At 46.6% G+C, this 15,285-nt stretch overlaps 1 protein-coding gene and 1 pseudogene across 4 annotated transcripts in view; one reads left to right on the top strand and one right to left on the bottom strand.

The window, feature by feature from the left end:
• Positions 1-12,358, bottom strand: part of ENTPD3 (ectonucleoside triphosphate diphosphohydrolase 3) — a 43,597-nt gene extending 31,239 nt beyond the window's left edge. Inside the window, exons 1-4 of one of the 4 annotated variants that reach the window (XM_074195582.1) lie at positions 12,305-12,358; positions 9,848-9,902; positions 8,421-8,465; positions 1,091-1,218 (exon numbers count right to left, since the gene is read on the bottom strand). In XM_074195582.1, coding sequence (XP_074051683.1) covers positions 1,091-1,218; positions 8,421-8,465; positions 9,848-9,887 — 213 coding nt within the window. In that variant the 5' untranslated portion in view covers positions 9,888-9,902; positions 12,305-12,358. Of the gene's footprint in view, positions 1-1,090; positions 1,219-8,420; positions 8,466-9,847; positions 9,903-12,120; positions 12,204-12,304 lie in introns of those variants that run through there. The other 3 variants (XM_074195584.1, XM_074195585.1, XM_074195586.1) reach the window with 3 other exon arrangements.
• On the top strand, positions 5,172-5,723 carry LOC141494429 (large ribosomal subunit protein uL23-like; annotated as a pseudogene).
• Positions 12,359-15,285: the final 2,927 nt, after the last annotated feature.

Here is a 15,285-nt window from a genome sequence, read left to right as displayed (position 1 = left end):
ATCCAGGATCACTTTATTCAGCTAAATTGACTTCAACCACTGGACTCTGAAGGATAGACAGTCAAAACTGTCCTTGCCCGGCAGAGCAGTGACTACCTTTTCCATTTCTTATACTATAGGTATATAGAGAAATATATATATATATATATATAAATATAAATATATATATATATATATGCGCATGTGACTGTATATAATACAATCTGGATCAAATTGCTTCCCTTCTCAGGGAGTGGAGAGCCAGAGAATTTGAAGAGTTCTTAAGAAATGTTTATTGCTTGACTGAGTAACCCTATGAAGGAGGAACTCCAGTGTTACTATTATTCCCTATTTATAGGTGAGAAAACTGAAGCTTAGGAAGCTAAGAGATCATTCCAGATTCTCACAACTGGTAAATAGCAGAAGTGGGTTATCTTCATTCAGCCCCTATGCAAGGGATTTATTTACCCATCAAACTTTGAAAACTGCAGCTCACTCCTGCCTTGAACCACTCTCCCTATGATTTTACTGCTCTTCACCATAGGGCTAGTACCTACGTGATCACATATTAAATACCCATGTGCAACTGGGGAGCATAATTAAAATACTGTGTATTAGTCCCTCTTCCTTACTCTACAGGAGTGGGGGACTTGTGGTGTGGAGTGTTGTATGTCTTACCATATGGGTCAGGATTCCTTTTTCCTTTGTTAGAAAGAAATGCTAAGATGGGGAGAATGAATGGGTATGTTCAGAAATGATTGATGTGATGCAGAAGAGATCAATAAAAATTAATAAAAATTAAGATGTGCATTTGTATACCAAACAAAAACATTTTCTTCATAGTTCACCCTCAACCCCAGCACCTCCAGGGTCTGCCCCATGCCCTAGAGGGTGGCTGTATCCCTCATCCAAACCCAGAACCAGAGACACAGGGAGACAGTTTGGAGCTGGACATGTGGGCATCTTCTTCCCTCCCCTTTGGCCCACTTTCTCCACTCCAACTAAACAGACTTGACATAGGAGATTTTCTCTTTCTTTAATCTCATATATCAATATTATATTGTCTCTGAAGGCCTTCCTACTTCTGCGTCCCTTCAAGCAGAGATCTTACCTTCAGGCCTGGAGCCAGGACTTCTTTCTGGTTGATCTGAATGAGTGTTATGGCCAATAGCACAGCCACGCTTACAAGCAAGACCACCGAGGCAACCACAGCAGGGGTCCGGGACAGGGCCTTGAAGCCTAAAATGGAAAGACCCCCGACCCAGATCCATTAACTTCTGTCTCCTTAGATGGAAAATAGAGATAATAACAGAATCTGCCTTGAAGGGTTGTGAAAGCCAGGACACAGTCATTATCCTCCAAGTACTGGGTGTCTCTGGGGAAATGATCTAAGAATTCAAAGGAAATAGAGACCAACTAATTCATTCCCTTCAATTTACAAAAGGGGAAACTGATCCCTAGACTAGGGAAGGGGCTCTCAGATAATCAAGAACAGATGGAAAATCTGAATCCAAATAATCTGATTTCAAAGCTATCTCTTTCCTTCTGTCTCTTACTATAGGACTTGGCTGCTCTCGTGGCAAATATGCAAGTCCCCTCCAGCTAAGGACTTGTTATTTATTGACGTTCAACAGTTAAAATTGCAGGAAAATAAAGTGATCACTAGAGTCTTTGGGATTTGGAACCTGGGACACAAGAGTCTGACCTTGTAGGTCCTTTTAAAATGTAGCATGTTCCATATTTTCTCCAGGTGAAGCAAACTCACTGTAGGTCACCAGTTGCCTGAAGGGGCCCTCCCTGGTCTAGGTGGTGGCAGAGTTAAAATGTTCCCTTTGATGGTACGTTGTCCTTAGGAACTGTAAATTCTAGTCCCTTCAGTTATTGGAACAGCCCTGAGGATACAAACCCGGATTGTCCATTTTCTCATTTTGACCCTTTTGTTTCTTGTTAACACTGCCCCCCCCCCAACCCTGGGAGAAGGAGCCACTGAGATAGGAAAGGAGCCAGCCTTGCCAAATGGCATCCCAGGCTGTCCATCCCTCTTCTCTGGAGCCCTACCTTCTCAGTACTCTTATTACATTAAGTCATGCAGACCAGATAACCTCTTCCTCACCCTCCACTTACACAGGGACCCTTTCCTAAATGATTAATAATAACTCCTATGGGGCAGCGAGGTGGTGCGGTGGATAGAGCACCAGCCCCAGAGTCAGGAGGACCTGAGTTCAAATCTGACCTTAGACACTTAATAATAACTTAGCGGTATGGCTTTGGGCAAGTCACTTGACCCCATTGCCTTGCAAAAACCTAAAAAAAATAATAACTCCTAGCATTTATATAGAACTTTAAGGTTTGCAAAGTGCTTCAAAAATATTTTCTTCTTTGATTCTTATAGCCCTTCAAGGTAGACTCTGTTATTATCCCCATTTTACAGCTGAGGAAACTGAGGCAGAGGTTAGTGATGTGACAAAGGTTACACAGCTAATAAGTGTCTGAGACTGGATTTGAGCACAGATCTCCCTGGTTCCAATCCAGGGTCTCTCCACTGGTGTAGCCCCAGTATGGCATGAGAGGATTTAAATAGCAGAATCTCTTTCTCCCTGTTGCATCGAATCTTTCTGGCATCTTTCCCCTCAGAGAGAAAGAACACATCTCTCTGGGATTATACCAGTTTTCCTCAGTTTGGATCAGTGATCATCGACTCAGATCTCTAAGTACTGGATTAGAGGACCTGAGACCTCCAGACACTACTGGTCGTGTGACCCTGAGTATATCACTTCTCCTCTGTCTGCCTCAGTTTCTTCATGTGTGAGACAGGACTAATACCTGCAGTACCAAGCTGTGATGAAGAACAAATGAGATCCCCAGATTCCAGATCCAGACCTGGACGGGACTCGGAGGCAATAGGAGGACAAGAAGCTGTTAGGAGGCTGTTGGACCAAGGGGTGTAATACGGAGAAAGGCAATCTCAATCCACCACCTCCCTCACCGGACATGGAATCTGAGCTGGAAACTTGGGCTATGTAGAGTTGGAGAAACTGAGGCAAGGGGAAATGTCTAAAGTCACATAGGTAGTAAGTTTCAGAACTAGGATTTGAACCCAGGCCAGCTGATTCTAAATCTCTCACCCTTCTCATTACACCCATTACTAACAGAAGAAGCCCCAGGCCCAGACATCCCTGGGTTTGCACATTAATTGTGAAAGTCACTCCAATTCATCCAAAGCAACTTGTTTTTGTCATTGTTGTCTTTCCCTCAAGTGACATCAGTGCCTGGAAGAGACACGGCCAGAAAAATCTTAGCAGCAAGAGTCCCAGATTTGATCCCAGTTCTTTCTTTACTTCAGTTCTTTCTCTCCGGTGCCATGGTGAGCTCTCCCTGGAGTCTGGCTTCACTGTCAAAGGCATGGCAGGGCGGGCTTCCAGTGGGTTGTGACTGGACAGCAGAAAGCAGAAGCCAAAACTCACCTAAGAGGAATTTTCCCAAGGGGTGACTCCTGCCCTGTTGAAGGCCTCTGGAGATTAACAAGCTTGAATCACGGGCTAGCCCCTCACCCGCCTTGGCTCAGAATTAGTCACATTGGGCTATATTCAATTGCCATGGACAATGAAGGCGTGCCAGGGAAGAGAAGGGCCAGAAAGGGTCCAAAGTTTGGGAAATGGGTGCTAGGAGAAAGGGGTTCAGGACAGAGGGAAACTGAAATCCTGGGGGGCTGTGGAGGCAAGGAAGCCTCATCAATTTGGAGCTGGACAGGATAAGAGAGGTCATCTAGTCCAACCTCCTCATTTTATAGATGAGAAACCAAGTCCAAGGAAGTGACTTGCCCAGGGTCATACTTTTCCGCGTGTCTGAGGCAAGATTTGAACTTATCTTGAATTCCCAACATTAGGGCAAGCTGCCCTTGCAGTCTCCCTTCTTGAAGACTTCAAAGAAAACAGGCTAAAGGGCAGCAAAGTGACTCAATGGATAAAGCACCAAACCCATAGTCAGGAGCAACTGAAGTTAAATCCAGCCTTAGACATGTAATAGCTGTGTGACCTTGGGCAAGTAACTTAACCCAAATACCTCCAATAAATAAAAAAGAAAGAAAACCGAAAGTCAATTTATTTTTAAATTCTAGCAAGAAACAGTATGGTGTGATGGTAACTAGATGGTAAATACCACCTCGGACATTTATGAACTCTACTGTAATCACAGGTAAAGATCAAAGAGGAAAATCTCCTGCCTTCAAGAGTTTATATTCTGCTGAGATGATGATCACACTTTTAGCAACACCTTTACAGGTTTATTATTATTTTGAGCCTCAACTGAGATGCTCATTAAACACTGCAGCTCTTAAAGGTGGTATCATTAGAACAGATGAATGAAGTTTATGCCTACATAGGAAAAAGATAAGAATTCCACTTTAGGGTTATATGCCCATAAGTTTTATAATTGTTTATAGTGATAACAGAAAAATTTATCTAAGATAGTTAATTTTAACTTGTGTTAAAAAATAAACTTAAGTCCCCCCCCCAAAGAGATTTATGCCTGGCACAATAGATGTGAGTGAGTTGAAAGAGATCATCCAGGGGCAGCTGGGTGGCATAGTGAATAAAGCACCAGCCCTGGAGTCAGGAGTACCTGGGTTCAAATCCGGTCTCAGACACTTATTAATTACCTAGCTGTGTGGCCTTGGGCAAGCCACTTAACCCCATTTACCTTGAAGAAACCTAAAAAAAAGAGATGATTCAGCATGACCCTTTTTTTACAAATGGGGAAACTGAGGCCCAGAAGGGTGAAAGATCATCCAGCATGACCCTTTTTTACAAATGGGGAAACTGAGGCCCAGGAGGGGTGAAGTTTCTTGCCCAAAATCACATAGGCAGTAAGTGGTAAGGCATGTTTTCAATTTCTTCTGAATATCTTCTGGATATCTACTCCAGGCTATACCCATTATGACCACAGGCTATACCCATTATGACCATCAGTGAAACTATCAATGGAGCTAAGGGATTCTAAGAGGAAACGGACTACCTCAAAGGTATTTCTATCAAGTCATCTATAAATTATAGCGCTATAAAGTCTTCAATTTAGGAAGAAGTGATCCAATCAGCCCTTGGCAGTTTTCACCTGAATTATCATCTAATGTTTTCTCAATACTAGTTTGTTGGCCTGCCAAGATAAAGAATGGAACCCCTGACCTTTCCCCCAAGATGGCGCCGAAGGCCAAGAAGGAAGCCATCGCTCCTCCCCAAGACAGAAGCCAAGGCCAAGGCCTTGAAGGACAAGAAGGCGGTGTTGAAGGGTGTCCACAGCCACAAGAAGAAGAAGATCCGAATCTCACCGACCTTCTGGAGACCCAAGACGCTGAGGCTTCTAAGGCAGCCAACATACCCTCGGAAAAGTGCCCCTCGGAGAAACAAGCTTGATCACTATGCCATCATTAAGTTCCCCCTGACCACGGAGTCTGCTATGAAAAAGATTGAGGGTAACAACACCCTGGTCTTCATTGTGGATGTCAAGGCCAACAAACACCAAATCAAGCAGGCCGTAAAGAAGCTGTATGACATTGATGTGGCCAAGGTCAACACACTGATCCGGCCTGATGGAGAGAAGAAGGCCTACATCCAGCTTGCCCCAGACTATGATGCTTTAGATGTTGCCAATAAGATTGGAATCATCTAAACTGTCCAGCTGCCCTGCTTCTTCACCCACAATAAAAAAGTTTTCCAGGAAAAAAAAAGAATGGAACCCCTGGACAGGCATGTGGGAATGATGATGGAGGAAGGAAAGGAATGTGGCCTTCCAACAAGAGAAACTTCATCCGTCCTCCAAGTCACAGCATAGTCATGGCTCTTTGCTTACACTAATTTTTCCCAACATCCATTTCAAAGGGATCGGGGTATTTTGGAAACATCAGAATGTTTGGTATGGCGGTATGGGCCTGGAGTGTGGAAGGGTTTTGAGTAGAATCAACCATTCTGGATACATATTAGATGGTTCATAAATGCTTGTGGACTGGCTTGTGTATCCAGGCAGTGACCCTGAGTAGATCACTTCCCTTCTCTGGGCCTCAAGTTTCTTCATCTGGAAGTCAAAGGACTGGACAAGATGACCTCTAAGCCATCTGGAAGCTTTAGATCCATGAAATGAATAAGAAGAAAGTTTAAATGATGCTGAGTGAGAAATGATATCCATTATCTACTTTGAACATCCTAGATGTTAGCTAGCCAAGAACTGAACTTTCCTTTCTCTCTACTGACTTAATAGGAATGGTCTTTATATCACGTCCCTTGACAATGAAAGGAAAAATAAGGAAACAGAAGATGAAATTAAACCCTGAGCCAGGAATGGATAACCTAGGCTGTGATTAGGAGGTGGATGATTTTTCTTCATTTTATCATAGATTGAAAAGAGTATAGAATCTAGAATCCAGCTAGATCAATTCATTCGTTGTGAAGAGGAGGAAATGAGCCCCAGGAGGTTAGATGACTTGCCCAAGGTCACACAACAAAGAGAAGAGCTAGATCTGAATTTGAGGTCTTTAACTCCAAAGCCAGTACTTTCTCCTGCTGTGCATTTGACCTGCCTTGAAAATATAGTCTATTAAACAAGGGTTGGGGAGTCTTTGGAGAGGCTTTTTCATCATCCTGTTGGTCATTCATAGGCCCCTTGTACTGGACCAATGTTCCATCAGCTGTCTGTCCACCTACCCTATCCCCAACTCTCAGGGCCCTGAGATGAGGGGACAGCAAGAGAGGCTCAGCTGTCTCATCTGATGCCCTCTTACCTCATGGCCTTGCCTCCTTTCCATGTCCTGTGGCTCAGACATTCCCTGAGCTCTTATTCATATCAAGGCCCTAGGCTTGATGTCAACACCAACTCTTGCCTTTGGTTTTACTATTTTGATAATTATTTCAATAGAATTCATTTCCTTTGCAATTCTGTGCATTTTGCTTTTTGCACTTAAAAACATTCTTCTGAGAAGGGAATCTACACTTCACCAGACTTCTAGGGGCTCCATGTCACACAAAAATTGAGAATGTCACAACTGCCTTATTTTACCAACAAGGAAATACCAAATTATCCAAGGTCAAACAATTGGTGGAAGGGACAGGATTTGAACCCAGATCCTCTGACACCTAAGGCAATATTCCTTCCAAGACACTTCACTGCCTCTCAGATTCCTAAATTCCAATGTACCTATGAGCTTATCCAATGCCCACTGCCTCTTCATGCAACCAAATTAATTCAAGAGAAGCTACTAAATTTTAATTTCCAACTGTCTTTTAGGATAAAAGAAAACAGAGCTAGCCCTGGGGGCATCCTCTCCTCTAAATTTTTCCAAACTAGAAGTTTCAGTTACTAGAAGAAAAAGAAAAAAATGTCTAAGGTGAGGAAACCACAACCAAAGAACAAAAGTCCCAGAGAAAACCTGTTTATAAGGGGTGCTTAATGTGGAAGGCACTAGCAGAGTATAGTAGAAAAATTGCTGCTCTTGGGGTCAGAGGACCTGGGTTCAAGTGTGAAGGCAACTCACTCTGTGGGCCTCAGTTTACTCATGCATAAAATGAGGAAGTGAGGCTCACTGACCTAGCTTCCAATTATAAACCTCCCTGGTTCTGCCAGGCCTGTTGAGCATCTTGAGGACCAACATGAGGGGATGCCTTGAAGGAATCAGGCTTTTTTTAGCCTAGAGAAGATATGGTCAAATATTTGAAAGGTTGTCTTTTGGAAGAGAATGAGATTCATTTTGCTTGTCTGTTTGTTGGAATCATTCTTATAAATACTATATTTCATTTTTTAGTTAAGGCAATGGGGTTAAGAGTGACTTGCCCAAGGTCACACAGCTAGGTCATTATTAAGTGTCTGAGGCTGGATTTGAACTCAGGTCCTCCTGAATCCAGGGCCGGTGCTCTCTCCACTGTGCCACCTAGCCACCCCAGGATCATTCTGAGAGGAACAATGACGTGAGGAGAGCAATGTCTTGACTTGCAAGTGAACTGGATATGAGTGAGACAGATTTTGTTCAGCCCTGGAGGGACCAACTCGGAACAATGGGTGGAAGCTGAGGAGAGACAGACTTAGCATAGATGTCAGAAAAAATTTCCTAAGCTGTCCTATTATCCAGAAGCCAAAGAAGCCGCCTTGGGAGGTGGACCTTCCTGGAGGTCTGCAAGCAAAGCCACCTGTCAGGTACATTGCAGAGGGGAGTCTTCAATATGTGTGGATCGGGCAAGATGGCCACTAGCATCCTTCCCAAAACTGAGTTTTATGGGATTCTTTGAACTTCTCTTGTAAATCTCCTCTGTCCAACAGTTTCCACAACAGGAAGAATATTTTTTTTTCCTGCTCTAAGTTAGAAAATGTCACCCAAGCACCACCTCTGTATGGAAGGTGCCATACTGGTTATGTAGATCGTGTGGAGGTTTAGCCAAACATTTTAATTACATACTTCATACCTGTCTGTGGCAGAGCTTGAGATTTCCATGGTACTGGAACAGCAACTGCAAAAAATAAACATAAAAAGCCACCAATAATGCTGGGCAGTGGTTCTGCTCCTGCCCAACTTGGCACCTCCAGACAAGTGTTTTGTGGGAAGATGTAGATGCATATTTATTTCCCATGGGGTATGTAAATAACCAATTAAGGAAAACTGGGATTTATGGAGTTTTCAGGAGTTTGTAAAGCATCTTACATAAATGGGAGGCAGTAGTGATCTCATCTGAGTCTCACAAGGACCCTGGGAGCTAGGTTCTATTAGCCCCACTTTATAAACTGATGTTCATCAATCTGACATTTATCTCATTTGATGCTAGATTGGAAGGTCTCTTAGTGCAGTGGAAAGACTGTTGTCTCTCAGTTTGGCTCATTTGGAAATGAGAGGATAATTGAACTAGATGATCTCTAAGAACCTTTTCACTAGGGCAGCTAGGTGGCACAGTGGATAAAGCACCGTCCCTGGAGTCAGGAGGACCTGGGTTCAAATCTGGTCTCAGACACTTAATAATGACCTAGCTGTGTGGCCTTGGGCAAGCCACTTAACCCCATTGCCTTGCAAAAAACCTAAAGGAAAAAAAAAGAACCTTTTCACTTTTTCAATAGGCAATCCTGTCTTACCCAACCCCCAAAGAGATAAATACTGGCATCATTAGTACTATTTTACTGAAAAGGAAATTTAGGATCAAGCCAAACAAGAGTGGATGAACTGCTTGCCCAAGGTCACACAATTTTTAATTCAAAACTCAAATCTTCTGTTTGACCCTGGATAAGTTACTTACCCCCACCATGTCTCTAAGTGGAAAAAAAGCCCAAAACAAACAACACCCCTTGATACCCACAGCTTCATGATTCAGAGTCCTATACTCTCTTCAATATACCATAATAACTCTTTCATGTCCCAGGCTTACTGCTTAATTTATTTTAGAACATAGGTTCTTTTTTTTTTAGGTTTTTTTTTTTTTTTTTGCAAAGCAATGGGGTTAAGTAGCTTGCCCAAGGCCACACAGCCAGGTCATTATTAAGTGTCTGCGGTTGGATTTGAACTCAGGTACTCCTGACTCCAGGACCAGTGCTCTATCCACTGCGCCACCTAGCTGCCCCTGAAAACATAGATTCTTAATTTGATCTCTATAGTTAGTCAAGGGATCCATGAATTTATAAGAGAAAAAATTACATCTTGATTTTCATTCCTCTCTAACTGAAATTTAGCATTTCCTTCAATTATCTAAAAGCATGATTCTGAGAAGGGAATCTATAGGCTGCCAAAGGGATCCAGGACACACAAAAAGTTAAGAACCTGCTCTCTGTTTTCATCATGTATATAACATCATCTAAAGTTCATTTCCCTAGAGCTCAAAGTCATTTCTTTTCTCTCCCAGATACTAACCTGGTTGTTCACAGGGCTGCCGGGAAAGAACAGTAAACATCTTCTTTTTTTAAAACTGTAAGTCAGAGAAAAACCATGTCAAAACAATGTTTATTTAAGTAGACATCAACTCAATGAAATTCAAAGTTACATGCACATATTAAAAATAATTCCCTTCTTCCCTCCTCAGATCAAAGCACCAAGGTCATGTTTGGTGACTGGAGTTATTATGAGATCAAATAAACCAAGAATCAGAATTTCAAAGTTCAGAGTCCTTGGAGACCATCTAGTCAAACTTCTTTTATTTCACAGAAGCTTGCCTAGGGTCATACAATGAACACACAGTGGGGTTCAGGTCTTCTGAATACTATGGTGCAGGATTTGTACTACCACTCTATTCTATTGTCATCATCATGCATTTTAGAACAACTTCCTTCTAGAAAGGAGCATTCAAAACTGGTTTGGGGGGGTTGTTTTTAGTTTTTGCAAGGCAATGGGGATAAGTGGCTTGCCCAAAGCCACACAGCTAGGGAATTATTAAATATCTGAGGCCAGATTTGAACTCAGGTACTCCTGACTCCTCTACCACCCAGCCCACCCCTCAAAACTGTTTTGAGGATTTCATTTTCTGAAGCTATTGTTCACCTTTCTGTTATTTATATGGATAGATAGTATGTCTAAATTCCTTAAAGAATAGCTGTAGGTATGGCCAGGTGGTGCCATGGATGGAGCACCAGCCCTGGAGCCAAGCCCATATCCGGCCCGTACACCCAACAATCACCCAGGTGTGTGACATGCAAGCCACCCCAGACCTACAATGATTACTATTATTTTTTTATTTTAAATTTTTTCTCCCCCCTTTACTTTATCGCTCAAGTGAGTCTATATTTTTTGGGGGGGAGGGGGTATTTTGTTTACTCTTAAACAAGAATATTTTATTATGTATAAAAACCATTGTACAAAGTGAGAATAAATAAATATTAAATGAAGAATAGCTGTAGAGTTCAATAGATGAAGGACCAGGAATTTAAAACTCAGGAGAATTTTCATGAGCTATGAGCTATGATCATGAGCAAATCATCTCAAGCAATTCCACATTTCTGTAAGTTATAATTATATATGGAGAATATTCACTGAGCAATTTCATCTATTGATTTATTTAGCATTTCCCCATCACCCCCCCTCCACACCCATTAGAATGTAAGCTACCTGGGGGGCAACTATTTGTGTCTTTTATCTGTTACTAAAGTGCCCAGGACATAGTAGACATTGGATTTTTTTTTAACTGAATTTGACATTTGGGGAACTATGGCAGCGGCATGACACCTGAAGTCAGGACTGACTTCAATGTGACTTTACTTATTAATTTTTGTGACCCAAGGCAAGACACCTAACCTTGGTCTGCCTCAGTTTCCTCATCTATAAAATGGGGATAATAATAATAGAACCCCTAACAGGAGTGTTGGGAGGATAAAACGAAATAATGTCTGTGAATCACTTTGTCAACTTTAAAGCATTATAGAAATGCTATCTATTATTATAGTAATTTACATATTATATTATTTGTTATTTACATATATTTTCCTCTCCTGAAATTAATGAAGAGGGAAGGAGAGAGAGCGGATGTCCCTTAGGGGTGCTGGATCTCCCCTGTAACTCCCGGCTCTTGCGGAAACTTTCTTACTGGAACATCTACCACGAAGTCTACATTATTATCCATGATTTCGAGACGGGAGACGCTTTGGAACTCCCGAGCCCCTGGCAGCACCCTCGGAACGAGAAATTCTGGGGCAGAGGGACAGTGAACAGTGGGCGTGAGCTGCGCTGCCAAAGCCCACCCTTTGGGCTCTCCCCAGAGGACCCCTGCGGTCCCTTCCATCTCAGGCGGCCGGGGACCCCAAAGCCTAAAGCCTGACAGGGTGGAAATGCAAACCTTCGTCCTGAAGGGTCCGAGCCTGCGGACTCCTCAGGGCGGAGAGCCCGCGGAAGCGGCCCTCGGCCTCGGCTGCCTCCAAGGGGGGCTCCGGAGCCTGGCCAGCGCCTCCTGCCAAGCTTGGGGACCGGCTCGGTCAGCCCGACGGACCTTGTTCCAGTTTGTTCTTCCGTGGGGGAACCTCCCATCCTCCGCCCGGCCCCGGCCCCGGCCCCGGCCCCGGCCCCGGCCCCGGCCCCGGCCCCGGCCCCGGCCCCGGCCCCGGCCCCGGCCCCAGAACCCCAGCCCTCCCGCGGAGCTCCCGGCCCCGGGCCAGGGTGCGCGCTCTCCCGGCCCCCGGGGGCCGCCTGTGCTTCCTCACCAGCCCGGGAGATGCCGGGGAAGGCGGAGGAGACCTGCCCTGTCCCACGCGGTCCGGGCTGGGGAAGGGGCGGCCGGGGAGGCGGGGGCCGCGCGGCCTGTGGGCGCCTGGATGGGGAGCCCCCCGAAAGGCCGCCCTCAGTCGCCCTCGGGCACCGAGCGAGCGGCCCGAAAGCATGGCTCACCAGCTTCTCGCGACTCCCCCGGCCCCGATCTCCCGGAGCAAGGCGGCGAAGGATGCTGCCTGGGCCCCGCCCCTCGGCCCAGCCTGCCCCGGGAAGGAGCCCTTTGGGGGTTGGGTGAGAAAGAAGCTGGCACCCGGCCCGCGGGGAGCCGGGGCAACCAGTGGGCAGCGAATGACGCAGAGGGCACGGGGGCCAGCTGAAGATCGAAGAGGGGAAACTGAGGCCCTCCAGGAAAGGCCCCTGCCCAAGTCATGCCGGGAGTCCCTAGCAGGGTTGGGCCTCCACTGCCTTCTCAGCCTCCTGAATCCACTCCCTCCCCCACCCCTTCGGACTCTCCCTTCCCCCAGTCCTTTATGGTAGCACAACATGACACCTGCCCCCCTCAGGCAGGCACCACCTCCCCGAGTTACTCTGCAGATTGATCTGGGCAGGGGGAACAGGAGGCAGGGGTCACCGGGGTCTCTCCCCAGCTCCGGCCTCCACATTTCTGCTTCTCTAACAACCCAGGGCCTAGTCATTGGCTCTAGGGCCATGGAAGCTGGAGCTCCAGGGATCCGGGGTGGGGATGGGGGGTCGGCTCCTCTCATTTTACTGATGAGACAGCCGAAGTAGCAGAGTCAGCCGGGGAGCCCGGATCCTTTGGCTCCGCGTCCAAACAGGTAAGTTTCCCTTCCCTCATTCCTGCCCTTCAGACACAGTTGTTATCACCTGTCCCGAGGCCTTGGGTAGAAACCTTCATGTGAGGGACAGACCTATGAACTCACTGCTGAAGGCAGGGCAGCAAGGTGGCAGCGGACACAGCTCCGGTCTTACAGTCAGGGCGCCAGGAGTGGGAATGCAGTCTCAGGCACTTGGCATACTAGTTGTGTGTCCTTGCGCGAGTCGCTTAACCCTGATTCCCTCTGCAGTCATCCTGATTCATAGCTGGCCACTGAACCCAGAGGGTTCAGGAAGAGCCATGCGGCTGGTGACTAAGCATAGACTCTCTCACTCAGATCCAATTCAAGAGTTCGTTTGGCATCGCTTCCCTGATGCCACGGCCTTCTTGGAGAACGAAGGGCAAGCATGTAGGCAAATCGTTTTGTTCCCGGGACTCAGTTTCAGACTCTCATGTGTGAAATGAAGACTAAAATAGCTCTCCTCTAAAGAGGCAACAGGATCAAGTCAGTTAAGACACCTGAAGGAGCCTGGGAAGAAGCACATTCATCTAACAAAGGCTGCCCGGCTCCCCCTCTTCCTCTCCCCCTCCTGGTTTCCCTGGCTTCCATCAGCCTCCTAAAGGAAGCCTTTCCCCATCCCCCCTGCATGCTGGTGCCTCTGACACTCACTCTCACTTAGCCTCTCTGGGGCTGGATCATGCCATTTGTGAAACCAAAGGGTGGGTCCAGGCGACCTCAAATGTCTCTTTTAACTTGAAACCTCTGGTGTTATGATCTTTTCCCCATAAGCCACCCACAGAGAGAAGGGACCAACATGCTGGGACCTTCCTCCGATCCCCTGGAGATGTGTGGACCATCAGGGAGCCTCTGGGCTCTTCACTGCCCGTCTGCCCTGCTTCTCTTCTAGGCAGACAATTGTGACTGCAAATGAAATAATATTTATAAAGAGCTTAGGACAGTAGTCTGGCCCATTGTAGCTGCTAAATAAATATTTCCTTCTCCTCTCCCTCATTCCTTTCTTTTTTTATTCTACTTTCCTTCCTACCCTCCTTCTTTCCTTTCTTTCCTTTCTTCCTCTTTTCTACTTTCCTTCCATCTTTCTTTCCTTCTTTCCTTTTTTCCTTGTTTCCCTCCTTCCTTCCTTCCTTCCTTCCTCCCTCCCTCCCTCCCTTCCTTCCTTCCTTCCTTCCTTCCTCCTCTCCCTCCCTCCTTCCTCCCTTCCTCCCTTCCTTCCTTCCTTCCTTCCTTCCTTCTCTCCCTCCCTCCCTCCCTCCTTCCTTCCTTCCTTCCTTCCTTCCTTCCTTCCTTCCTTCCTTCCTTCCTCCCTCCCTCCCTTCCTTCCTCCCTCCCTCCCTCCCTCCCTCCCTTCCTCCCTCCCTCCCTCCCTTCCTTCCTTCCTTCCTCCCTCCCTCCCTCCCTCCCTCCCTTCCTTCCCTCCTTCCTTCTTTCCTCCTCTCCCTCCCTCCTTCCTTCCTTCCTTCCTTCCTTCCTCCCTTCCTTCCTTCCTTCCTTCCTTCCTTCCTTCCTTCCTTCTCTCCCTCCCTCCTTCCTTCCTTCCTTCCTTCCTCCCTTCCTTCCTTCCTTCCTTCCTCCCTCCCTCCCTCCCTCCCTCCCTCCCTTCCTTCCTCCCTCCCTCCCTCCCTTCCTTCCTTCCTCCCTCCCTCCCTCCCTCCCTTCCTTCCCTCCTTCCTTCCTTCCTCCTCTCCCTCCCTCCTTCCTCCCTCCCTTCCTTCCTTCCTTCCTTCCTTCCTCCCTTCCTTCCTTCTCTCCCTCCCTCCTTCCTTCCCTTCCTCCCTCCCTTCCTTCCTTCCTTCCTTCCTTCCTTCCTTCCTTCCTTCCTTCTCTCCCTCCCTCCCTCCCTCCTTCCCTCCTTCCTTCCTTCCTTCCTTCCTTCCTTCTTTCCCTCCCTCCCTCCCTCCCTCCCTCCCTTCCTTCCTTCCTTCCTTCCTTCCTTCCTTCCTTCCTTCCCTCCTTCCTTCCTTCCTTCCTTCCTTCCTCCCTCCCTTCCTTCCTTCCTTCCTTCCTTCCTCCCTTCCTTCCTTCCCTCCTCCCTTCCTTCCTTCCCTCCTCCCTTCCTTCCTTCCTTCCTTCCTTCCTCCCTCCCTTCCTTCCTTCCTTCCTTCCTCCTTCCTTCCTTCCCTCCTCCCTTCCTTCCTTCCTTCCTCCCTTCCTCCCTTCCTCCCTCCCTTCCTTCCTTCCTTCCTTCCTTCCTTCCTTCCTTCCTTCCTTCCTTCCTTCCTCCCTTCCTTCCTTCCCTCCTCCCTCCCTTCCTTCCTTCCTTCCTTCCTTCCTTCCTTCCTTCCTTCCTTCCTTCCTTCCTTC

The sequence above is a fragment of the Macrotis lagotis genome, chromosome 7, assembly GCF_037893015.1.
Source record: "Macrotis lagotis isolate mMagLag1 chromosome 7, bilby.v1.9.chrom.fasta, whole genome shotgun sequence".
NCBI classification, from domain to species: Eukaryota; Metazoa; Chordata; class Mammalia; order Peramelemorphia; family Peramelidae; genus Macrotis; species Macrotis lagotis.
This window is presented reverse-complemented; position numbering and strand designations above follow the sequence as displayed.